The 26658-nt window shown below is 42.3% G+C and overlaps 1 protein-coding gene across 1 annotated transcript in view; it reads right to left on the reverse strand.

Annotated features, from left to right (window-relative positions):
- Positions 1–1954: 1954 nt before the first annotated feature.
- The window catches only part of afg2a (AFG2 AAA ATPase homolog A), a 145195-nt gene continuing 120491 nt past the window's right edge, over positions 1955–26658 (reverse strand). The window contains exon 17 of the mRNA XM_079557264.1: positions 1955–2254. Coding sequence (XP_079413390.1) covers positions 2072–2254 — 183 coding nt within the window. The 3' untranslated portion in view covers positions 1955–2071. The remainder of the gene's footprint in view (positions 2255–26658) is intronic.

Raw genomic sequence — 26658 nt, forward strand, 5'->3', positions numbered from 1 at the left:
AATCCGGACCACCTTAAGAGCAGTTCAGCCCGCAGCCAGGGGACAGACCCCCCCCCCCCTCACACATACACACACACACACACCACCACCACCACCAGCGCGCCCCTCCTCCCCTCCGTTCCTGACTGTCTGGTTTGATTGGTGTCGCGGATGCTCCACATCCGGATCCATGAGAAAAGGAAGTTCAATACAAAGTCAATTTATCCCATTCAAATGGAAAAATCAATAGCCGCGTGACCCCCGGTGCCATCCCGGGTCACACATGCCTGAGAAAAGAGGCGCACAGCACAACGGACGCCTACGAGCGCAGTTAACGTGGGCGCAAAAAGGAAGAGAGTTGTTATTGTTGTTGTTGTAGCTGCGCACTAATCTACGTGCCACAGCCGAACACGGGGCTGATACAGAGAGCTCTCGTGAATGTAGCGACAGATGGTCACTGGGGCTCGCGCGCGCTGACTGGCTGTGGTCGGAAGTGCGCGCGCGGAAATCTCACCATGACTGTAATTAACTCATTTTCCATGGGTGCACGTGAGGGATGGAACAGCCTGCAGTGTGTGTGTGCCCTTCATAAAAAAAAAAAAAAAAAAAAAAACGGTACGCGCGCGCACACACCGCCTGGACTCCATATGGCGTAACGTTCACTGCAGCACGAGCCATGCAACAGACTGGACACTTGTTGAAGAGGACAAAGTGATTAATTATGCATAAGACTACACTAAAGGTTGGATACCAGCAGCTTTGATGGATGAATGTGTTCCATATCTCGACAGTTTATGGGTTATTAACTCGTGTGGAGAGATGTTGCAGTCTGCATTATACCTTGGCTGTTTGACGAAATTAAAACGAGTGTTAAGTAAGAAGCTTCCTGTGTGTTTGTGTGTTATTATCATAAGTTATAATGTAACAACATGCAAACATTACAGACGCCTTTATGTTTATGTCATTTATAACAAATGCTTAAGTAGTAGTACAACACATTTATTACACAATTATTTTACAAAATATTATATATTACAGAGTTGTATGTGGCAATAATTCGCATGGATTGAATACAGAGGAGCACCCCGTTAGAATGCCATACTATGCAAAACAATACTGCAATATTAAATTCTTATATCCCCATTGTTCACGGCTGAAGAATCTAACTAGAGGTGGTCAATGTACTTGATTTCATTACTCCAATAAAAGTAAAAGTTGCTCAGTCAAATTATTTCTTATGTAACTTAGTACTTTTGAATTCAAAGTAGAAAGCACAAATCTGTCTTGGTGTTGTGAATGATGACCTTACTACTTGGAAAAAAAAAAAAAAAAAGAACACCAGGTGGTGGTAACACCAGGAAGCCTAGCGAATGTAATGCGTGAGTGAGTGAGTGGTGGTGGTCGGAGGGGCCGATGGCGCGGACTGGTTGCCTCGCTTCCGTCAGTCTACCCCAGGGCAGCTGTGGCTATAATAGTAGCTTACCACCACCGAGTATGGAGTGAATGAATAGTGCAATGTAAAGCGTCTTTGAGTGTCCAGAAAAGCGCTATATAAAACAAATGCATTATCATTATTATTATTATTAAGAAAACTGCGGCCGAATTCCGGGGACAAACCTTCTTACTTGTTGTGAGTCAGTGGCATTTGACGGTACATCTGCACAGCGCCATCTGCTGTTCTGGAGAGTGCATAATTAGGCTTTCAGAATAAACAAAACACACGGCCCAATTTACACATGTAGAAATCGAGTGAAGTAAAATGTATAATATTTATCTTTCAGATGTGGTGGAGTAAAAGTAGAAAGTTCTCAACAAAAATAATACTCGTCAACTTAAAGTGTATTTACTAAGTCAATTATAAATGTATATCAAACAAAAAAACAGAATTTGGAGTATTGTCGGCACATCTTTTACCATTTAATTTTCTCAAATAATGTCTCTTATGGCCTATCACCTCTGACCAGACAAAGCTCAAACAAAACAAGTTGAAAAGTCCGAAACAATTTATTGACCACACACACATCGTAGTAAATACTCCAAGCCACTCCGTCTCGCTCACACGACCTCTGCACGTCCAGGGCAAGCGATGTGGTCAGAAGAGGGCGAGACCTCCGCTGTGCCTCTGCTGGTATCTGACGTACGACTGGATGAGCGAGTCGGGGACGCGGGGCTGCACGGTGGTCAGGGCCTGGTGGAAGTGCCTGGCCTGGACGCTCTGGGCTTTGATGTCCTCCTGTAGGGCCTGCAGCGCCGCCTCCCTGCATACTGCCGTTATCTAGGACAACACACAGACACAGGGCTGTCAGACAGTGGACGTAGCGGCTCGGGAGGTCAGGGGGAGCTGAAGCGAAGAGAGGGGGGTGTTTACTGTGTAAGATGATGGGATGGTGAAAGAGCGACGAGGCACATAAATGCACTCAAAACATTACAACTCAAGTTACCAGAGGTGGGAGTAAGTCACTAAATGCAAGTCTCGAGTCAAGTCCAAGTCGTGAAGGTCCAAGTCCCAAGCAAGTCCAAGTCAATCGGTCATGGGGTCAAGTCAAGTCAAATCAAGTCATAGCTTTTGTCAAGTCAAGTCTTGCTTTAGCCGGCAAGTCGCCTCAAGTCACAAACGCCAGCGTGTTTACTTTTCAAAATGTGTTTAATCTTGAAAATAACAAGTGCTTTCTCAAGATATAGCAATTTGGAATTTAGGCTAAAATCAAACTATTTAAAATCTCATGGATTGATATTTAATCGCCACAAAATTCAAAATACATATATTTTAAATGCTCCAGTCTATGTACAAAATTACAGGGACAGCATTTTAAGGAAAGGGGCCGAGTTAAAAAAAGGAAGAAACAGAGTCTTTTAAACATGAGCTGTTTTTCCTTGCAGTCTGAAAGATAAATATAAAATAATATTTTTTATTTTTATTGGTCTCTGGCAGTTTTTCTGTCAGTGGTTCCCCTGTAATGCCTCAGCCCCTGTATACTCGGATTCGCCCCTGCTCAAAATAGATTCCGTAGCCTTCAGTCCCGATGTCACTGGGCTGTGCGCGGATGCGTAATATAACCACTAAATGCTGTAAACTTAAACTTAAAACATCGAAAGATTTCAAGATTTCTGTCATTAATCCAGTTCTTACGCATTGTCGTTCTGGAGGCCGCCCGTCTGCGCTGTAGGTACAGTCCATTGTTTCAAACGTTTTCCTGTCCGTAAATCTCCACCTCTTCACTGTCTTTAGAAAACGTTTAACCGGGAATCGGTTCGACCGGGGGTTAAGGGGTTAAATTGGAATCGGTTTTCCCGGGGGTTAAGGGGTTACGGGAATCGGTGTCTGTGTAAAGTAGTTCGCCTCGTGAACCTTATTCTTTAGAATTATTTTGTTTTTCAAAATTTTCATGCCGTTTTCTTGGAATTTTCTGTGTAAATTACACAATTTCCACATGATTTTATGTTTTGTTTCACACAATTTATGGCGTCATTGAAAATAAATCAGACTTTTTCCCTTAAACAGTTCCTCAGTTCCTCACGGTACTCAAGTAACATTTTCTCCAAGTACTTTTCACTTTTTTCAAAAACAATGTTACTATATATATATATATATTTGGCTATCCACCTCTGATAGATGCTCATATTATTCAGAGAAATGACTACACAACCCGCTATAAAGTTCAAGACAAAGGCAACCTAATCATGAATACGTTGCAAAGTTTAAATAATGCACAGTCGTTTTCCCTCTATACATTTCGTAATTTCGACTGATTTCCAACGGATTAATAATGCATTAGCCTACTCTCCAGTAAAAACAACCTTTTGGCTAATAAACTACAACTTGTCATTACTCAACACTTGCACTTCCTTTGCACTCTCCAGGCATTCCAGCTATCTCTGACCAATGAAAGCAGCCAACTTGAGCCCCTGCATGTCCTATTATGCTTAGCGGTGATTATGCGATGTAAAATAGGCTCATGTTGTTTTAGTTTTTTTCTTTCTTGAAATATATGGGAATGTAGTCGTAAGCCAGCACTCGCTCACACAGTGCGACGGTTCAGAAGACGCGTCACTTCTATAGTTCCTATAGCTTCTATAGCTTCTATAGCGCTGTTGCTCTGTACAGTATGCTAACTGTGTGCTATTGTTTATTCTAGGGACAAGAGACAAGGGTAGCTCACTCACAAGCAAAATTCCAAAATGTCAGCTTGATAACTGTCTTTAGTCAGCAGTACTTGAGCATTTCATGATTTCATAAAGGCTCTGGTAATGCATTCAAGTCTGGGCTTTTGCAGTTTTTTTTTACCCAGTTTTGGCCCGATTTAATCCCGGTATGCGCCCATTTCAGCCCTGTTTTAGCAAGTTAAGTCCGATTCTAGTGTGCGTCTATCCCTGATGGGAGCAAAATATTCTTACAAGGTGTGAAAAGTGTGGAAACAACTGCTATATGGTTTAATTTCTGCAATGTGGCCAGAATCAGCCCTCATGTGATGTTGTATGGCCATATTCCCTAATATTTGGTCTTATCTTTAAAGGGCACATAACACATCAGACACGATTTTTTGCTAAAACACAGTTAACACAATTATATTTAAGATTTAGCGAAAAATCTTGCCCAGCTTTCTTTGGTTTGACCATTTTTGGGATGTTTGTAATTTCACTTCCTTACTAGACATTTACAGGCAGTGACATAGATAGATAAAGAACGTCATCTCTGGAATGGCCCACATATGGTCATGTTTGAAAACAGTTGAGGGAGAATTTGGAGAAAAATCTTCCTCTATTTATTCAAAAACTACTTTAACAAATGCTGAATTATGAATATAGTTTTCTACTAAATAAAGATACAAAGACATGGGGAGGAGCAAAGTGGTTCGACAGCCCATAAATTAAAAAAAAAGGAGAATGCTAACATGATGCTTCATGTTAGCTTTGTGCTAATGCTAACGCTAGCTAGCCCTAGCTACGACTGCCTTTATTTCGCTTCTACCGAATAATCTGCTGTGAATAAACACCCATATGGACCCAATTTAGACTTTATTTGTGATAATAAGTATATGTTTTGCCTGAAAATGGCTAAAAAGAGTGAAAAATTGTGTATTCCCAAAAGATTCTGTTTTCCCCCTTGGCAAGGCTAGCATACCGGCTAATATGCAAGAAAAAAAAACATTAAAAACTCTTAAAAACAACCATCAATATTTCTGAAACTCAACAGTTAATGAACCTACTTATTTCTCAGACTCATTAGCCAAAAATGCCGCACCTACTGCTAAAACAGTATTATTAGTATAAGTCGGTACTTCTGGGGTTAGCGTATCTGCTGCGCCGTTAGCATTTATCTCCGCTAAAACGGAAGTACCGTTTTTGGTAAACATTACTTTTATAGCAGTAGGTACAGCATTTTTGGCTAATGGGCCTGATAAATAAGTATGTTCTGTAACTCTCTGTTGAGTTTCAGAAATATTGATTGTGGTATGGAAGAGTTTTTTGTTTAAAACCTGCCACATGCACTTTAACATTTGTTTGACGGTTACACAACATCCGCTCATCTGCCTGCACTGGCCTTAGCTCCGCGCTCTCTGTAATGTAAATAGTGAGGCTCCCTGCTAGAGTCCTGATAGCATTATGCAACGGCCCGCACATGAAAGGAGCTGGGTGACCCCTTGTGCGCACGCCACTGCCTTGAATCACTTCCGAGCGGGTGGCGATGCTTGATGAAGGCCAGGCCACCTCTTCTCTCTGCCTCTTTCAGGGAAAAAAAAAAGAAAAATCCCAGCTTTGTTCTTACACAACGGCTCCCATCAAACTAGGAAGTGATTGGACCACGCTGATAAGGTTAGCCAGGCGGGGAGGTTAGTGGGACGCGCGCCCATGTGATCCGATAGAACTGCCACTAGAATATTGATGACTGGGGTGTGTATGTATGTAGAGCAGGCTGAGTTATGGGAATTGTTCACTGGAGCGGAGCATGGACGGGGCATAGCGTTTATAATGGGTTCAGATGGTTTAGAAATGTCTATTCTACACCTTGAAACAACATTACATGGATTAAATTCGTGACACAAAGATGAGGCTGCTCGATTACAGGGAAAAACAGTAATAGCAATTATTTTGGTCATGATTGAAAACGAAATTATTAAATTACTCGACTTAAAAATATCTTTTCCCCACACAAAACAGTGCAAATATGACATTGCAAATCATAACAAGTTTCGTAAACAAAAGCAGTGACCTATAATTCCTCACTTTCGAAATACGTGCTTGGTCAATGTTGAGTTGGGACATAATCACGACGTATTTCCCATTATTTTAAGCACCATTAAACATCACAGCAAGCACAACCTTCTGAGTTGGCCCCGGAGCACATGGCTACTTAATAAGTGTCAACTAATGGACGTACTTTAGCACTCCCGATCACAGCTGTTGGACAGATTAAGGCCCTGTCCACATGAAGTCAAGCTCAGGACTAAACGTAAAAACATGTTATCTATCCAGCGTATCATCCAAACGAATCTGGTGTTTTAGGGGTCTGTAAAGTAAACTGACATTTTCCAAACTACTGTTGGTCCCGGAGTGGAGAGATCTCAAAACGCCGTTTATGTGGCTCTATCGTAACGGCGTCTCTGCAGCTTTTATTGTAACGATGACATCACAGTCCCAGCGTTGTGTCCGCCATCCATAATCTGCTGACCTTATAATGAATTTTTACTCCGCTTCTCTATGCTGGTCCGCGGTGTAGCACACAAGTAGAAAAACACGGCAGAGTTGGCCTCCATTCACTCTGTGTTTTTGGACAGTGAAAGTCCGGTCACTGACAGTTTTCCTGCCCCGTCTCTTTGTACATCGTAAATCCATGAATCCGTATAATCTTCTCTGTTTACATTCCACAAAAGTTTACTGCGCAGTTTACGCTATCGACATCTTGTTCTGTTATCTGTCGTAGCGTCACAGCTCCACACAGAGGCCTGGCAGATGAATCGCAGCGGTTTTACACACATGACTGGCTTTATCTATCTATCTATCTATCTATCTATCTATCTATCTATCTATCTATCTATCTATCTATCTATCTATCTATCTATCTATCTATCTATCTATCTATCTATCTATCTATCTATCTATCTATCTATCTATCTATCTATCTATCTATCTATCTATCTCATTCATTATTTCTAGCTCCTCTTGCACTGATACATTTCTTTTTTCATTTTCGTAAAGCAATGGCACTTCACGTATTTTTCCCCAAAGCTTGCCTTCCTGGTGTGAGCGCCTTTTTCGGATGTCAACATACAGTGCACAAACTATTCCGCTCAACATTTGTAGGAATGCACAGGCGGCGCGGGGAGATTGAGCCGACTCCATGTTGTGTTTCAGGCCTGAGCGGAGATAGCTGTGTGCGAGTGTGCTCTGGCGCGGCGAGTGTGCACGACTGCAAACAGGTGCTCCGCAGATGTCAGGATGTTAACCCCATCCTCCCCCCCCCCCCCCTCCTCTCGCTCCATACCCTTCTCTGCTTCTCCTGTTTCAGCCCAATAAGCAACATGATTTAGCCCGGGTAAACACGCTGGCTGGGGGTTAATTTTCGATGAGCCTTCCCCATCACTCAACTCATTTGGAGCTGTCAGTATTAATGAGGCCGGGAACAATGAGGCCATGGATAGCGGTTCTCCTGTTTACAAGCCCAAAAAACCAGGGACACTCGAGGTAGATGGGCCACATGTGGAAGATGGTGGTGATTAGTTACATCTACTCGAGTAACTTTTGAATGAAATAGTATCTGAACTACGATATTTGAAATGTTTTGCCATATTGCATGAAGACATTCTGAAATTTCCATATCTGACGCTGTTTACTCATCCAGTGCTCAGTCATTTGTGTGAAGCATGGAATCCCCTGAAGGACCTCTTTTGTGACCAGCACCGCAAACCTCTTCTTTCTACTTCATTCTTAAAATAGCTCCCTAACTCAAATAGTCTTTGAACACTTCTACTACAATGGAAAACTCCTGGATGACTGGGAAGAAATTTGATTCTCTTTCTGTGGAAGCATGTGAAAAGGATTTAAAGTTTGTATTTGTTGAATCCTACCTTAAAGCTGGTAGACTGGAAATTAAGCAGCTTCAGAGCAAAACATAAAATCTACTTCTAACAAACGCACAGTATAAATAGCCAAGCCAGTTCTATTTCCAAAGAAATGTACATTTAATGCCAGTTCGAATCCACTTCAGTCACAGGAATTATTCATGTTTTACTCTTTGGAGGACTTCCACGTGAGAAACAATATTTCAAAGCAACGTTGCATGTGCCACCTTTGGCTCTTCTGGATCCGATACACGTGGAACAATGTGCTTTAGCGCTGTCCCGGGCAACATCCCTAAACAGGAACAGACCAGCACAATCAGACTAAAACACCGTATTTACTTTCCATGCTCGATACGCAAGGCATGTTGATGATTCTGGGGCGAATAATTATTTGAATGTTTACTTCCGTGACACCTCTTGAGCTTATTAAGGAAATATCCAGCACATGTAACAAGAGAAATGTGAATCACTGCGCACGGCTGGTTCAAATTGGATGTTTAGAATATATGTAAACATTCTTGCCCGATTAGACCTGCACTAGAGGAGTTCATCCTAAGCCTGTGGCCTCCTATGCAATTTCTTCTCTTCCAATGAAACGGCAGTTGTAGCTTTTAATTTGAGGTCTTCTAATGTAGTTTGAACAACTAAATAAAGCACAAAGTCAGGGCCCTTGCCAATGGTGCCCTGGGTGAGACAGGGAATTGTTTGATAAAGAGAAGCCTCCACTTCTGATGTCAACATATACACCACAGTTGTAGAGGTGTAGAAGGACCAGGGAGGACTAGTTTGAAAGCTTGAAATCTCTAGTGTTCGACAAAAAAGATCGGCAGTCTCTATCACTTTATGTTCCAAAATTGCGTCTAACCCCTTTGATGTTGTAGATTGCGGAAGCACGGACCTCATAAGGTTACAAAAATTAAACTGGAATTGGTCGCCCTCTCCAACAGATGGCCCCCTAAGCAGCCGCCTGGGTCGCCTATGCGGAGGGCCGGCCATGAATATAGTTGAACGAGAATGATTGTGACTGGGATGAGAGCAGAAAATAGATTGTAAGATTTTTGCCATTGACATCCCTTTGACAAAACTTTTATAATGAAACTAACAAACACTTGTCCGACAACACTCATCCTCACACAGTTTATGAACTGCCCTGAGGAGCATGTTGAACGCAATCGAACGCAATCGAAATGCAGTCAAAATGATACGTGAAAATCTGAAGTGTTGAGTCGCCGGCAGTGCAAATAAATGATCCTTCGTCTTTTTTCTCTTTTCTTTTTTTCTTTTTTTATTGCAATGCAGACTTTATTTTTCATTGGCTTCATAAATTATGTCAGCGATCACTTGTGCATTGCAGTGGGGCCGGGCCGGGCCAGCAGTTCTTGGCAGTGGATTGGGGCCAGGCGTGAAGGCGAGGGTAAGGCATTAAAAACATCATCATCAAAAGGCCCTCAGTTAAGAGATGGACTCGGGCCGCTGAGTCAAGAGCGGTTCTGATGACCAGGCAGAAATTGGTCTGGGATAGAGAGGGACACTTTTTCACGAGGACGGTTCCAATAATTAAGGTTTTGGGAGTGGAAAACCAATTGAGACACTGGGACACACAGAAAGGCTCCCTAAATTACCCATCTACAGTGCCGATTTTCTTTCCACTCTCGACACCGCATCTGTGGCAGTTCAGCAGCCGTCGACGTAACTTCCAGTAATCCTGCTCGCGTTGTTTACATGAAAGCCGCTCTTGTGCATTTTTATCCGCTTATGTATGCTAATTAACAAGTGCGTCAGTGTCATGGCATACCGTGTTTTTTTTTCCTTCTTTCTAATAGGACGCAGAAAAACAACAAAGGACCAGAGTTCAATGATGCCGCCATTTATAGGTGCATTTATGGGGCTAAGGTGCAGACATTGTTCATTATGAAGCCTGTGTTTCACTAAGTGGCGAGTGCTACAGTGTTAATGACACTGAGATGGAAAGAATTGCTTCATATGTATAGCGTTCCGTTTAGTTGAGAAGATTGTCGACGTCAAATTTATTGTTCCACTCGAGGTGTTGACAAAATGTAGAGGCTTCGTCTTTCTGAACTTTACCAAAGACCTACAGTTTGACCTAAAACTACACAACTATGATGGAGAGCAATGGAACATGCCTGAAGTTGTCAGGGACTGAATACTGAATTAAAAAGCTTCCATTGTAGTGTCCAGTTTCCACCGTTGAATATTGTTGACTGGACAGGGTTTAGTGGGTTGGGGGACATTTCATGAACTATCTTCAGAATCTTCTTCTCACTCTTGTAGTGTCAGACAGGTAAAACACATATTGTTCACACATTTGTATCGGCCAGAAAATGCTATATTTCTCTAAAACGGTTTATTTCCATTGGCTTCTGGATTGTCATTGTAAGTTAAACAATTAGAAATTCCCTTCACTTCCTTCACTATCGATGATAAACAAGATTTGTACATTCAGCTACTGGTTACGTACGTAAGAGTTGCCACAAAAGACTGAAGAGCACTGATATGAATGACAAAAAAACAACTCTTGGATATTTGCACGTACAATACCAGTGCTTTCTAATAGTGCAAGAGAATTCCAAACTCCAGTTATGGAAAATGGCAGTAAATTAGAGCCTTGGTTTCTGGGCCAGTCCTTGTGACCATGAGTGGTGTTAGACTGTACAGGGCTTCCTCGGTGGTTGCTGGAAAAGTGATAGATCCTGAATTAGGGCCTCACCACATCCTTGTTTCCACATATTCCCCTAATGGCATGTTTCCCCCCGTGGTTTTTGCAACACCTCGACCCAGTGCTCCCATGCAAACACGCAAATAAACACAGGGCAGTGAAGGGCATCATTTTGGGATGTTGTATCCTCTTCAACCACACAGCATTATGATTTACGTAGAAACAGTTCGCTCCAAAGTCGGAAGTGAAAATCCCATTCTAAATCTCCATGGACTTTTTGAGAAATACAAATACTAAGAGTTTGAAACTACTGACCATAGAGAGAAAGAAAACACGAAATACTTGAAAATACGGTGAAATTCTTTTTTTTGGGATACATTTTCAATTCAAAATGGTGTCCTTCATGTCTACTAGTCATTATTTTTTTGGTTCCAAACGTCTATGGCTATTTTAATGGGATTTTTACTTTCGTGGGAGCCATGTCTGTTGAACTCTATATCCATGTTGTAAAAGAAGAGTCCAAGAGTATTTGAATTTCTTTTCAAACTCTCTTGTGGAATGTGTGAACACAAGTTTATCAAGCTTTTTTGCAGAAAAACCTGAGGCATTCTCAACAACATGGAATAAGTAAGTGAGCTCTTGTATTAAATAGCTGGCTGATCCTTCTTTTGTAGCTATAACTGCTTTTCTGTAGTTGCAGATTAGATGTGCACAACAATCAGAGTGAATCTTGGACCATACCTCTTTACAAAACTTTTGCAGTTCAGCGAAATTCCTGGGTTCACTTACTTTTTCCTCCGTGTCCTGTGAATGTTTACATGTGAAGGCCAATAAAAATATGATAAAATGTAATTGCCTGGGTGGTATTAGTTCATTCCTATGATTTTAACAAAGATCAGACCTTATTTTATGGCTAATTTAGGCAGAAATGTGAGAAATTCCAAAACATTCACATACATTTTCCTCTTGTAACTGATTTCTTCAGCTTTCATAAATGGGACAAAATGGTCGCAGGGACCTTTAATACCCCTGAAAATATAAATTCGCCAAAGTACTCCCTTTGCTCCTGGCCCACCACTGCTGCAGAGCTTGTGTTACAGTCATATTTAAGTGGGTCAGCATGGGCCTTTAATGGGGTAATGACATGAGGAGTGGCACTTGCAGCCCCCCGACCCCCCCCCCCCCATCTTCTCCTAGCCCTTCGGGGTGCCACAACACGCCCAACGCACACTACAAGAGCTGCCTTTATGCTTCGCTGGCTGCCGCTGCCTATGTCGCTGCCTGCTGCTTCGGGCGCACATAACTCCATATATCAAACTACATGCGCACACTGTACTGGGGCTCACGGTGATATACTGCTGCTAGGCCGAGAGCGCATGTGGGGTCCCATGTTGTCCTTGTAAGATAAGACAACGGCGCGCATTAATGAGCCCGCAGCGAGCACATCGAGACGTACGAGGGCAAACAGTAACCGGACCTGACCCGGGAATATAGAATTTAAAGGAGCAATGTGGTGGTCAAGTCAACACGTGTAGTAGCGTGTGGGAAATCTATAAGCAGTGTAAAAAAAAAAATAGTTACGGACGGAACAAAAATGCAAAGCTAATGAAACTTGGATCAGGAGAAATAGAAAAATGGATGAGGAAAGGTTGTTTAAGAGTTTGGGATTGAATGTTCATTTCACGCAGTTGTGAAAACCCAATTCTGATGGCCATAGAACACACACAAGGTTGACTACAGCTAGTAAAGAAAGCCATACAAATGTACAGAAGTACGTACATAACTAAATGCACATTTACATTTCAAAGAAAGAGGTTTTTTATGTTAGCTATTTGCATAATACGCTTCATGAAGCTATGCCAACGCTCTGGAATAAATCCACTATGTTCACTAACACATACAACAATATGAGGAGGAGTTATAATTGGCAAAACAATATAAAAGCAAGCACACTGTGTGAACCTGATATCAAGTGTTGCACATCGTTCATCAATGATATCCAGTGTTCATTGAGCGTTCTCCCTTCATGTCAATGGTGTGTCAAAGTCAATGTTATGAGGTAACACACAGGAGGCTATAGGCTAAAAAGCTCCATTACACGAGCTGTTGGAAATAATAGTCCCCATGATAGACAATAGGCGCAACAATAGCAAAACCATGACTTCATCTACAACATGAAACAGAATCAATATGTACATATATAGGGAGTATGGTATGCATACCGCTGACATATGACAAAAATGGAGAAACGACAAAATGCCAATCTATCGAAGGCCGTTCATTGTCGAAATCAGAGATCATCGGTTGAGCACATTTTAATTGTGGGATAATATGTGTGGCGAATGGTCATTGTTGGTAATTTGTAGGTCCCGAAGCCGAGAACCACTATTTTCGACTCCATGTGACTGATTCATAGTGACAACCCCAAATAAAACATGTTTTTTTCTATTATTGTCCAAGAGTAAAACATAGATGCAATGCGCCAGCCTGTTCACTGTGACCAAAATAACCCCATTTCTGGACTCCTGTATGGGAAGGGGAAAAAGCCAAGCAGCAGGAGCAGCAGTTTGGCTGTCCACACCAGCGTTTTCAGGTCAAATCTGTCTGCTGTACTTCTGGCTTCCTATACTTCCACAAAGGCGCACAGTCCGTGTATCAGACGTTCCTTAATGAACGACTTGTTAGAGCGGCCCCGCGTGTGTGTTTACTATCAATCCAGCCTTGTGTCTACAGCCCGTTACATCCAGTCCAACCTCTTTCTCCCTCCTCCCGCGCTCCCTTTGCGCACAAACGGCCACATTTACCCCGGCGAGCCTACCTGAGAACTTAAGTACACAATCGGCGTACACAGATGGAGCGAGGCACTGGCACGCAGCGAATGCACATGTGTAAGGTACTGCAAAATACACAACTACTGTACAAGGGGGCGGGCTTGGACATACCTGCAACCTGTCAGGAACGAGTCCTCAAAACCCCAGATGAAGCACACTTTTTTTGTAAGAACAAGATCAGTTCAACCTGTTCATGTGATAATAGCAAATTGCAAGTGTATTCACATCTACAGCCCTTGAGCTTAGTCAGTGGTGACAACACTGAAACAAGAACTGCTGAGAGAACAGTCAGTGCTAATGCTGCTCATATGAGAGGGAAAATGAAAAGGAAGAGAAAAAAAAAGAGTGCACTTGCTTTGGAAAGTGATGTCATTCCCTCGAGATAAGTCACTTTGAGGTGGAACCGAGAAGCAGAGAAAGCCTTTTGGACAGCTGACGTGTGGCGTCGGAGATGAGATTGGCTCGGAAACCAGCGCTTATGTAAATGGAAACCACACGCAGCACGGCCACCGTCCATTTCGAAACGGAACCGGAGAGAGATCCCATTTTCAGAGAGGAAATGAAATAATATATTGAATGGAGCGACGTCGGGGGCTCGCGCTGAAGAAAAAAAGAAAAAAAAAACCCTCTCAGACGTTTCATCCTGGGAGACAGCGGAGAGGAAGTGTCTGCAGTGACAGATCCGTGCCAAGAGAAACAAGGCCTGACCACAGCGCCATGTGAAAGCTATTTACAATTACGAGGCAGGAGAGGCAGAGTGGTTCTAGGCAAGTGGAGACAATCAGGATACGGCTTTAGTCCGATTACTGGAGGCCTAGACATCCACTTGTTTGATCACAGCCACTCACTTCACAAAATGTTTCAAGCCACTTAGAATCCCCAGATGATTGTGACAAATATTACTGTACACAACAGACATTGACAAACAGTGATTCTTAACCGTAGGGGAGGGGTCTTGACTGCAAGCATCACCTCAAGGACTGTGGATTTGCTCCTACTGCATTACATTTGATGGCTGAACGGGCCCAAGGTTACTGGAAAAGCTTGGGTCTGAGGACATGAATGCTCTATTAATCATTGTCCCTGTTCGAATTAATACAGAGTAACCTAAATACTATGAATATGATTAATTTCCCCTTCCTGGAGCCGTCACCTTGGCGTGGTGGAGGGGTTTGAGCACCCAAATGATCCTGGGAGCTCTGTTGTCGAGGGCTTCGTGCCACTGGTAGGGTCTCCCAACAGGTCAACAGGTGACAGGTCAGACAAAGAGTGGTTCCGAATCCCCTTATGAGAGACCAACAGGCCCGGTTTGAATTGTGAGGCCGTCCTTCTGTGGACCCACCGCCTGCGGGAGGAGTCATAAGGGGCTGGTGCAATGTGATTTGGGAAGCTCCGGCAGCTGCCCCCTTGACCCGGAAACGGAAAAGTGGAAGAAAATGGATGGATGGATGGATGATTAATTCCTTTTAAAAACAATCTGAGGGAGGACTCCGAACCCCCTGAATTATTCTAAGTGATTTCTAAATTTTGTGTTGTTTATGCTGCATGTTTAGGTTGATTTCGCCGAAACCCACCCAGACAAAGGGAGAAACACTCAAACTGTACAATGGGCTTTGTGTCGAGGGATGCACATATTTTAATATTTTGTCCTGCTCTCCTATCAGCCACAGCAGTATGGACTTGGGGCCAGATTTCAACCAGCACCTCTCCAATTAAGCAATAAATAGACAACATAGTTTGTCTATCATTGTAGTGCATATAAGACAGTTGTTTTGTACTCCTTTTACTTCCAGTTTAATATGTATATCAGCTAAGTTTATTAAACAACCCTTCTATAGTTCAAAGTGACTATGATTTCCAATACACACACTCTTTTGCCTCTGGGTTCCTGTGTGAATAGAGTTTAATATCTCCCCTCGGCCTGTATTGTTTCAGCTGTTCCATATGAGCAGAGCGCACACATGTGATCACACTTATATCACGGTTTGGACTCAGGAATTCTTTAGGCCGAGCTCTGAAGAGTGTGTGCAAATCCACAAACACACACCAGCCTTTTCTGCTAAATCTGATCACGTGACTTATTTCCTTTCCTACGCCCTCACATGACCTCTTTACCCAGTCACTGAATTTGCGTTCAGAACCACATATGACTACATGGCAGAATCTCGTTCAAACTTTGTCAAACGTGATTGGTTCCACCACAAAAACATACCTGGAGTTGCACATGTTTCAGTAATTATTTTTAGGCAAATATCAAGCTTTGTTTGTTTTACCTAGTGTCTTTCTAAAACAGGGGTAGGCAACGTCAGGCCTGCGGGACAAATTCGGCCCTCCAACATGAAACCATTGGCCCCCAAGAGAATTTTAAGAGAATATTTATTCATTAATAATCATTAGAGACCAAATACGTAATAAAGTACTCTAAAATGTGGAAAATACTGTCAATATTTTCACATTTCCCGGCAAAACACCCCATTAGGACATACATGATTTGCAAAACTTACATTTGTAGAAAAAATGTGCTTTACTTGGGCTACAATTGTTAGTTTTGGCCCCTGGCATTTTAGCAATGAAGAAAATTGGCCCTCCACCAAACAAACTTGCCTCCCCCTGTTCTAAAAGAACCTAAAACACTAAATGTGTTATCAAGAAGACATAATGAATGTAATAAAAAAAATAAAAAAAAATAAAAAAAATTTTAGGCCGTCTTCCTCTAGACATGGAAAACACTACGCGCAATTCAGGAAATGTTCCTCTATATTTCTTTATAATAGCTAAAACGCATCGCAATCACCAGGCCTGTCACGATAACAAATTTGAAGTTCGATATATTGAGGCAGGAAAGTATCGCGATATTATTGACTGTAACGATACTAGGGTTGGGCGATGTCCCCTTAATTGGCCGTTGACGATGTTTACAGTGAACCATCGTGATGGACGATGATATCGTCCATTTCTCATTATAAGCATTTATTTTAAAAGACATTTGCATAGCCTATATATGCTGCATATTACTATGTATGCTAGGAAAATGTGAGATTGCAGCATAAATGGATCTAAACTAAACATGATCTGAACAGAGTCACGGACACGACTTTTGCAAAAGAAATGTGTTAAAACTTGTGCGCAAAGTCTGAGAGGAGAACGACTTATTCAGAGCGTGAACTCCAAGGCTCTTATCACACTAATACAAATGTAAATCGGAGCTTATTATTTGCATTTGCTCAATTTTAACGTAATGTTTAAGAAACAGTGGGTGAACGGGACAATATTTTGAAGTTTGCGTCGTAGCTACATTTTTGAAGCCGCTCCACGCGCCGCCCGGTCCGTGTGCTCTAACCTCTTAACTCCTGCTGCACCGCGCCTTTCTCTCCTCTCTCTTTCCTCTCTCGGTCCTTCGTGAGAATAGTCCACGCGCTCAGCTAGCTCCGATGTGAGAGCCATCTCATTTTAAAACGGTTTAAGTTTCAATACGCAGCAAAGCAAAACAAAACCACGCGCTGTTAAACTCTGACCTGAAGAGAGAGAGAGAGAGAGAGAGAGAGAGAGAGAGAGAGAGAGAGAGAGAGAGAGAGAGAGAGAGAGAGAGAGAGAGAGCCCCGCGTGTCATAAACAGAGCAGCTGCGTCTTTACGTTAATAATTACGGCTAACACATCGTGGCTTCTGGCAGGCTACTGACACTAGCGCGCATATTAGTTACATCAGTGATTTAATTTACAGTGCAATCCCTGCAAAGTTTGTAGGTTTGCAAGGCCTACAGAAGACCAGTGCGTGTTTTTGACGGGAGGGGGCGTGGCATCACGATGGTGGCGCTCCATCGTGATGTTGCTCATCCATCGCCGATGGACGATGACATCGTCCATCGTCCCTAAACGATACTAGACACTGTCAACTCTCAGGCATAAAAATGACAGCAAAACAACAATGACCAAAAGTAGTGCAACAAACTTGAATAACAAGACTGTCTTGTGACGTAAAACCTGAATAGTTTTTGAAGAATTGGTATGAACCGTGTACAGCTTGTATGAGATTGGTGCTGAACAGAGGCAGTTACTAAGCTTTTACTTTATGTAATTATTAAGAAAATGTATATAGAGAGAGTTTGAGGTTGTGTTGTCAGGATTGGCAATAAACACTCATTGTTTAATAGCTTTCTTGTTTTTATATTGCTCTTTGGATGTTGCTGGCCGAAAACTTGACAGATTTGTCCATAATGCTCAACTTTTGATGTGATTCTAATCTCTATTCAGTGCAGGGATTCCCAAACGTTTTCCTAGATATTGAAACGTACAAAACGGAGGCCCAAAGACTGATGATAAATGTATCCCAACATTGAAATATTGGTGTCTGGTGTGTACATTTGGTTTTGCCCCTACACATGGATGAAGCCATTGTTCTTGTTGAGATCATGGTGGCTCTATTTCATATTAGGTTTACAGTTTAGACACCCCTGAGTTAGAACATATTCGAATGTGATGCCAAGGAATAACCCGAAAGATGTTCATGTATCTAGCATGTACTTAAACTTCTAACATGTCAGCCATATTGGTACAGATCATGCTGGACCCCTATGCTTACAATGTTATGGAAAGTGCCATGAGGGACAGCACCTGGTGTGTGTGAACAAGGTGGTTCTGGTGCTGCGGTGGCGCGGGGGGTTAGAATCCGGCCTCTCCTTTAAGGGCATATTTGTCCTCGCCCCTTAATCAGCCCAATGAAAGCTCCACATTCTGCCCGAGCCGCGGAGGGCAGCGCTGGTGTATTTACCAAACACACCCACAGCGGACTGACCTGAGTGTGTCGGGCCAGTGTCAGGGCAGGTAACGCTCCACCTGAGTGACGGAGTGCACTCAAATCATCCCTTCCTGTTTGCTTCATCTCTCATAATATACAGTAGACGCGCATGTTTGGTCAGCATGATTCACGCGTGTTGACATAGCCTCAGGTACATGCGGGTTCACTCAGAATCCTGACGTTGCTCAAGATTGGTCGGTGAGACGAACAGAGGGACATTTATTTTGCACATGTAAATAGTGTGTGTTTTTCAAATAATCACTAAATCATGCTGAGCTTGGGTTTCTCATCATTTGGGCTATGGTACAACTACCTGTGACAGTTTACAGTTAGAGTCTAGATGATTGGGAAAATTGATTGCTTATTCCAAATACTTTGCTTATTTGGAAGATTTTTACTCTCTATATGACCTTCCAGTCACAACCTCAGTGTGCGCCTCTGGCAAGTAGGGTTTATCCAATACCATTTTTTCCCTAGTCAAAGCCAATACCTTCATTCATGCTAGTTACCGATATGGAGTACCAGTCCCATAAGTACAAAAGCGTGGCTTGTAAAAAGATACGTAACCCAAAGGCACATGGCTGCTACTTGATTTTGCCTTTTCGTCTTTCCAAGATAACGTGAAACCTTTCTCTGTGATTGACCTTTAGCAACGACTTCTCGATGCTCGGGGCGTTCTACTGAATCTCTTTTAGAAAATTACACTGGATCAGTGAATTTGCTTTGATACTTGCCAATATTAATATCTAGAAAATCTGTGTCATCGATATTAGAACAAGCCTAAAAGTTTTGAATCGGCTCTGACTGACAGAACCAAGTAACTCATGCCCCTAGAGGCTATAAGCATGTTGCGTTTTAATTTACTCATTAGTTGTCCGTGAGAGTAAATACTACGCTGACAGAAATGACAAAGGGAGAGAGGTATATTGTACATCCAATTACACAACGGAGATCTTTTTGTTCACTCAAACTTGGCTGTAAATACTGTTTAAGTGATGCTAGCCCGCAGTTAGCTTTGCCCGTTAGCCTGCTAGCTTCTTCTTCGTGATTTTATTAGTGTGTATTGCACCTCCGACCCAGAGGCAGGGAAGTTGCAAGGGTGGTTTTCTGGACAAAGACATCAGGGGGAGATGAAAGACTACCAATCATCCCCCCTGAGGGACTAAGAAAAGGATTTATTAAGGTAAACAAGATACTCTATACTACTATTTGGGGAAAGAGACTTTGAAGCATTAAAATAGTTACACACGTTTTAAGGTTCATCTCAACCTTGAAGACTGCATTTCTTGACTTCTATCAGTATATCACTGTCATCTTCCTTTCCCTCTCAACCAATCACCTCTCTGGCGGTCCGTATAAATGCGCTCTCTCACCCTTCCCTCTTGTCTTTTCAAACTACGGTCCGAGCTTGTGGCTGGCATCAAGAGCCACTGGTATAACCACCATCTTTGGCGGCATTAGGCCGTTTTCCAACAATGTGCGGACAAAGTCAACTCTACATCCTCTGGGAACATTGGCAGCAAACTTTTTACAGCCTCTTTGCTCTGCCACTCCAAAGCAATACATCAGGTTTTGACATAAATCCCTTTCAATGACTGCAAATCTGCTCGAGTGTTGCCCTACGTCCTAATGTATTTTTCTACTTTGTTATTGTCATTTCCTCTCATTTACATTTTGGCACCCGCCGATTTGTGCCGTTCTTCAAATTTCCTCTCTTCTCGCAGTAAGTTCTTGGCTCTCGCTGCCCACCCCCCCCACCCCCCCAACTTTCTGTCTCCAGGCCCAGGCCAAGTGAAACAGCCAGTGGCGCGTTTGAGAGCTTGCGTTTCCCAGGAAAAACTCAATTTGTCCTCACACACGAACCACAGTAGGATCTTTATATACGAGTTTAAATTAGCTTTGCCCGGTGATTCCTGGCCTTGCGCGGGTCAACAACGGCGCGGCTGGCTCAATCAGTGCGGGAAATGTTTTGTTTTTGATTTCGCCCGCGGCGGAGTTGGAAAAACAAATGGAGAAGTGAAGGGAGCTCAATTGGACAGGAAGCCGAGCGAGGTGTTGGACTTTGAGGGGTTACACAAGTGCGAAGAGGTTTTTTTTTCCGAGGAGTCTTTGTTTGGATGGCCTGAGCGGAGCGGCAGCCCGTGGTCGGCACTTTAAAAAATAAAACACAAGGGATAGAGGTTAAGGAAATTTATGGAAAGTCGTGTCCAACTTAGCTCCTCGTCAAGGCGAGCCTTCCCGCCAACGTTGACATGGTTATTTGACGATGATTACGGCTTTGCTTCCTGGAAAGTCCTGGATGGTGGCTGGTGGCCCCTTCGAGACCTAATGTTTAAATTGACTTGTTAGCAATAGGGATTACAGCTGCAGAATAAACTGGTGGCTTTGGCTTTGGATCAGAACGTTGACGTAGTCAGTAGAGGTTTCATTTTGACGTACTTGGGACATCGACTTGGCTGGATTTGTACCACACAGCCATAAGTTATTGGCTGACACAATGAAGAGTGAGTTTTGTGACATTTTTGTGTGCAAATCTCAAATGGAATATTTGGAGACATCTTTGCTTTATCTTGGCATGAGGGGTCCACTGGCAATAACAACATGGGTAAAAATGATCATAACAATTCTATAAACCTAGAACAACCTTTGCAATTCTCATGTCATACTATGTGGAAGAAGCATGGGACATTGCACATAATAGTCTCAAAGGAGGACGACTTATGAAGAGCATCATCTGCTTGTCAATATTATAGAAAACCCACCCAGACAGAACATATAAGCAACAAACAAAAAGGCTACACACAGACCGGGAATCAAACCTGGAACCTTCAGGCTGTGAGGCCAAGAAAGTCACTCATCCCAGCCATACTTATCTGATCTACAGCAATTACATATTTTGCTACTAAGCCAAATTTGTGTTTATCATAGGCCAGGATTTAAAATTGTAAAGCTATAGCCAACATTGCACGTACCTTTTCGTTCAAAGTAAGCGCAGTTTGGTAGCTATCAGCCATGTAAAGTCACTATCATTCAAACAGAACAGGTTTACTGGTGCATTTCTCACTTCCCGTGTCCTTGGTGATAAAAATCTTCCGCAACAACAAATATGGGCTCATAAATCAGGCAGACACTGCAGCCACAACAGGTGCGAAGAGGAAACCATCTGTCTTCCCAAAGGACCATTCGCAACTCACAAGCATCGCAACTATATTTTGTCAACGTTTCAGTATTTTATTTTATTTTTTTTAAATCATGTGCTTCAAAAAAACCTGCAGTAAGGCGTGCTTTGAAACAGTCTCCCATGTGTTCTTGGCCGGTTTTCCCCCTCTTGTGTATGTAAGAAGCAGGAGTGACAGGTAGATGTCAACACCCTTCAGCTATAAAGGCCAGAGGCTATTGGTGACATCCACAGCGTTCATACTTCTGAAGGGTTACAAGTTGAGACAAACATGACACAGTGTATTCCGGATGTGTTTCATTATGTTTCCATCATTGTGATTTACATAAGTAGACACAACACAGGATATGAAATAAAGACTTTATGTGACAGTCCACTATTGAATGCACAAATGCCAAAAAAAAGGATTTGAACACTTATAATTCAGGTTGGATTATGATGCAAAAATATGTATGTGCGTCTGTTCATTTCAATGTTTTCTAAAAATGTCCCAAATCACCTCGTAGTGTCCTTTCCAGTGAGTCAACAGAGGTCTCCGAGGACAGGAAACGCTCCGAGTAAGAGCATTTTAGCCAAGTGCATCACAGGGAGTGCTGACGTCAAACACACATGTTGATCTGTACGATTTGTACATCCTGCACCACCGGAACAGACTAGCTCCTGCCAGTAAGGAGGGAAAAAAAAACTTAGGAAAACAATTGCTCTAGTGAGTATGAATAGCTGTCATCCAAGCATCTCAAGACACCTGGCCCGGACCTACCAGCTCTGTCCTGGTGGGGGGGAAGGGGGACCACCAAAATGGAGGTCAGCATCGGTCAAAGGCACCCGCCAATCAACGCTAAAATGCTTTCGGAAAGGGCTGAACGCCTGACGTTTGATTAAAATGCCAGTGCAAGTGGTTGTTATGACGACAGATGGGTAGAGTGGACAAACATTGTACTGTTGCTTTCAAAAATGTCCATGTTTTCCCAAACCTGCATTTGGACGCCTCAGCATTGATATTTTATCATTCATATTAAAGTATATGTAAAATACACTTCATGAGTAAAGACTGCTCTTTAAACAATCTTCTATGTTGCTTGAAGCGCCCTCACCTGGCAGCAAGAGGAATTAACCATGGCAAAAACAAATCACAAGCCACCAATTTTAGCTAATAAGACGCTAACAAATCAATTAATGCAGTTTGAGGTGCAGAGTCTATCTATTATACAACTCAAAATCACAATTATAATAATGCTTTGGTTTAATATACTGATTTGGGACGCTTTACATTGCTTTATTCATTCACTCCACACTAAGCTACAATTGTAGTCGCAACTGCCAATCTGCACCAGCCACTCACGCACACAATACATTAACTCAGGCAAGGTGAGAGACGAATCTTGCTCAAGGACACAACAACAGTCTACACCTGCAAGAAACCTTCAGCCTTCTGGTTGTAAGATGATCCTCTAACTATCTGAGCCACTTTTATCAGGAGATACAGCACTTCAGCAGTACAAGAAGACACGACCAAAGTACTGTAAAAAACTACTTAAAATCCTACTCTCAGGTGCGTTTTGATGAGGGGATGTTAAAACATGGTTAAAAGCTTGAAAACGTCAATTTTCCATATGCTCCCTCAAGTAGCAGTGCCAATATTTATTTGAAAACAACTGTAAGGCAACCCACCTCAGGTCATGGCACAAAACAAAAGAAAATGGAGTGGCATTGTAGGATATCTGTCACTTCCTATACGTCTCCATCTCAACAAAAGGTGGTAAAAAAGTCTCTCTCTCTCTTCCTTCCTGGTTTGGGCTTGTCATGGTGTGAGGACGGCTTGCAGCGCTGCTGTTTTTTGTGCCGCGCTTCCCAGAGGTCACCTGTCAATCTAACCCAGCGGGGGTGGGCGGGGCTCGCAGACTTCTATCAGCGGATACTCATTCAGTCTGCCTTAAAACAAGCGGCTATAGAAAACACAGCAGGCTGGATGTAATGAGGATTTGCAAAAGATTCATCACAAGGGAAATAAAATGCAATGCAGCTGAACTTCAAATCCCCAAACTCCAAATTCTAAATCAATATCGTTCCTGCAGAAAAGTAGAAAAGGGGTTTACCCGAAGAGCACTCAGTTTCTCCAATTTAGGCTGTGCATAACATACATGCATACAACACTTTTTCTTTTTTTAAATGCATAAACAAGTTGGTCAAATCTTTTTCTTAACTTAACATATAAACTGGAGTATTTATATTCCACAGAATCCAGAGCACATGTGACAGGCTGCAATAAATCCCGCAGCACTCTTCCTGTCAGGACACGCACATAAAACAAAAAACAAAACAAAAAAAAGAAACAGAATAGGAAAGAAAGCCCAACAGCAAACAGCATTGCCTTTTCCACAGGATCCAAGGCCACAGGAGGGACAAGTAGTATTTATACTTATCCCACACTCTAGTTCAGGGGTCCTTAAACTTTTTTCTCTGGGAGCCACATTATCGTTCCTGACTGCGATGGGTTGCCCGGGTTGGCTATAACAGAGAATATGACCCAGACCAAAAACCAGCAGGCCTCATTGTGAAGTAGAGATTACTAGCCTGACACAGTCATCTCCACGACTATATCAACAAGATCAACACTTGATTCCAGGCACATATTTGTTAAGCTGTAGCGCTTTGCAAAAATAGTAAACAAGTCTTGACACAGGTATCCCATTTATTTTTATTCTCAAATAAAACATAATTGCGTAATGTGACCAAAGTAATAACGGCTTACACTTGTATTGTGCTTTACTAGCCTGTGTCACAAGTTCCTCAAAGTATACTGTACTTTCATTTACCACGTGGCTATAATGTGTTGTTTATATCTTTTTATCTCTTATGTCAGTGACCCTGCTGTACATGTGTGGAATTCTTTTTCATTTATTTAAGTTGCCCACTCTTGGCTGGAATGAGTATACAGGTTATTAAGTAAAACAAAAATCATAACTCCACAGTGGAATGGGCTAGAGACTTACAAAAAAAACAAAAAAAAACCTCATGATTTGTGCTCTACAAGTCAGGGGCCGGGTTAAATCCCTGCTCTAGTTGCCCTAAGCTTTTTGACAGAGAGCAATGGAATGGGTTGATGTAAAGGGTCTGAATACTTTTTTAACAGATAAAAATCCACAAAGCAAAAATGACTGTGTTTAGGGACATATTGTTATCTGGGTGGAAGTAAAAAAATTGAGTGATGTCATTATTTTTCAAAGAATTTTACATATCTAAGATAAGACTTTTTTTGTCCGCTGGTATCAAATTTAATGTTTTGAGACCTGTATTTTGGCACATTCCAATGACTTTCAAAACTTTTTAATGCCTTGCGAGAGCACTGGTGTAGAATTTGTACCCATGGAGAATACATTCACATAATTTGTAGTACCAGATGACTACATAATAAAATAGGAATTATTAAAAGAGGTGTGAAAACTTCCTGAACCCAATGTACTACACACCTTCCATTTCGTGACAGCCATTGCAGTATCAAATGTTGCTTCTGTTTTGGAGGAGAAGGTACTGCCGCGAGCCATTTCCAAAAAATAAAATGCATGTGTGTGTGTGTGTGTGAGAGAGAGAGAGAGAGTTCGGCGGAAGGTAAGCTGTGCAAACCAGGTGTCACTCTGGGCAGGTAAGAGGAAAAAGGCGGTGATTGTAACGAGCCTTGTAGCTCCGAGCTGACGACGGCTGTGGCCCGTGGCGTGACCTTTCTGACACGGAACCACCTCCTCATTCGGGCGCCCTTCCGCCCCTCTGCGACGGCACTGCAATCCCAGGAATGTAATTAAAGTCAGGACCTCCGGGACCGAGGGCTTGGAGGGTGCATTCATGCGTTCGCCATTAGCAAGAGGTGGGAAGTATCGACACAAATGAAGTAGGAGTTTTGTTGCTTTCAAGTAATATAGTTTAAAGTGCATATGGCCGTTTTTTATGCTTTTCTCATTATCTAGTTTGGAATTGTTACATTCAAAAACAAAAGAGAGAATAAGGAGGAGGGAGAGACTTCCATATTACCTAGATATGACTGGGACTCACTTGTGACCTTCATGCACCCTCATTTCAAAACAATTTTAAATATCTTAATTGTTGTTAACTATGTTCTAGAGAAATGGGTAAAAACGTGCGACTTTGTAAAGCAAGGTACAAGGTTTTTCACAGCATAAAGCTTTTCAAACCATTATGTAGTAAGCCCCCCCTCCTCCCCCATCTAGCTATAAGTGAAAAATCTGTCCAGAATACTGTCTCCTGAACATTGAGCAACACGAAAAAGATAGCTGGATGAGATGCTTTGAGAGTAGCCTGTGGCAGCAGATATGTGATCCTTGCTGCATGTACTGTGGTTGGAATGCAGAGAGAAGTGTGAAGAAAAGCAGCACAGTGTAAATCATATACAATTACTGTTCCGCTGGTGTCTAATCGGGTGCCGCAAACACAAGCCTTCAGCCGGTCCAGATGGAAACAGGCAAAAATCACACAGACCGACGATGGTAAAAAAAAAAATATATATATATATATTATATATATATATATATATATATATATATATATATATATATATATATATATATATTGTTAGTATGACCCAAGGGGCAGTATTTCTACTCCGACTTTACGGTTTCTCCAAGTCATCTATTTTATGTTTGTAAATGAGGGTTGTTGCACTTTACAAATGACAATATGATTTGATGTGCGAGCTCAGTAGCATTTTCTCAAGACGCTGTTTGCTGCTTACGAGCAGGCGTCATTAAGCTTTTGAGGTGAAAAAAAAGAGAGAGAAGGGAATCACTTTTCACAAGACACGAGTCACTCAAAGCACTTCACACATGGTAAGTGGTTATACCATTCACTCCAGGTGGTGGAAAGCTGTGCGTGTAGCCATACATTTTCCATCACCACCCTCCTCACCAGAAGGTGAACACACCTAAGGCCTAAACTAGGGTAAAATCAGGAGTAAAACCAGGTTTAAAGATCTTACAAGAAGACTCAGGGCACTCTTGTAAAAGAGATCTTGGATCTCAATGAGATTGTTTCCTGGTTAAAAAAAGGTTTGAATGAAAAAAAGACTAAAAGTGCTGTCGGATCCGCCTGGAGGCTGGAGGACGGTGCACACTGCGACGAGCCTTCCA

Source organism: Gobius niger (genome assembly GCF_951799975.1).
Source record: "Gobius niger genome assembly, chromosome: 5".
NCBI lineage: Eukaryota > Metazoa > Chordata > Actinopteri > Gobiiformes > Gobiidae > Gobius > Gobius niger.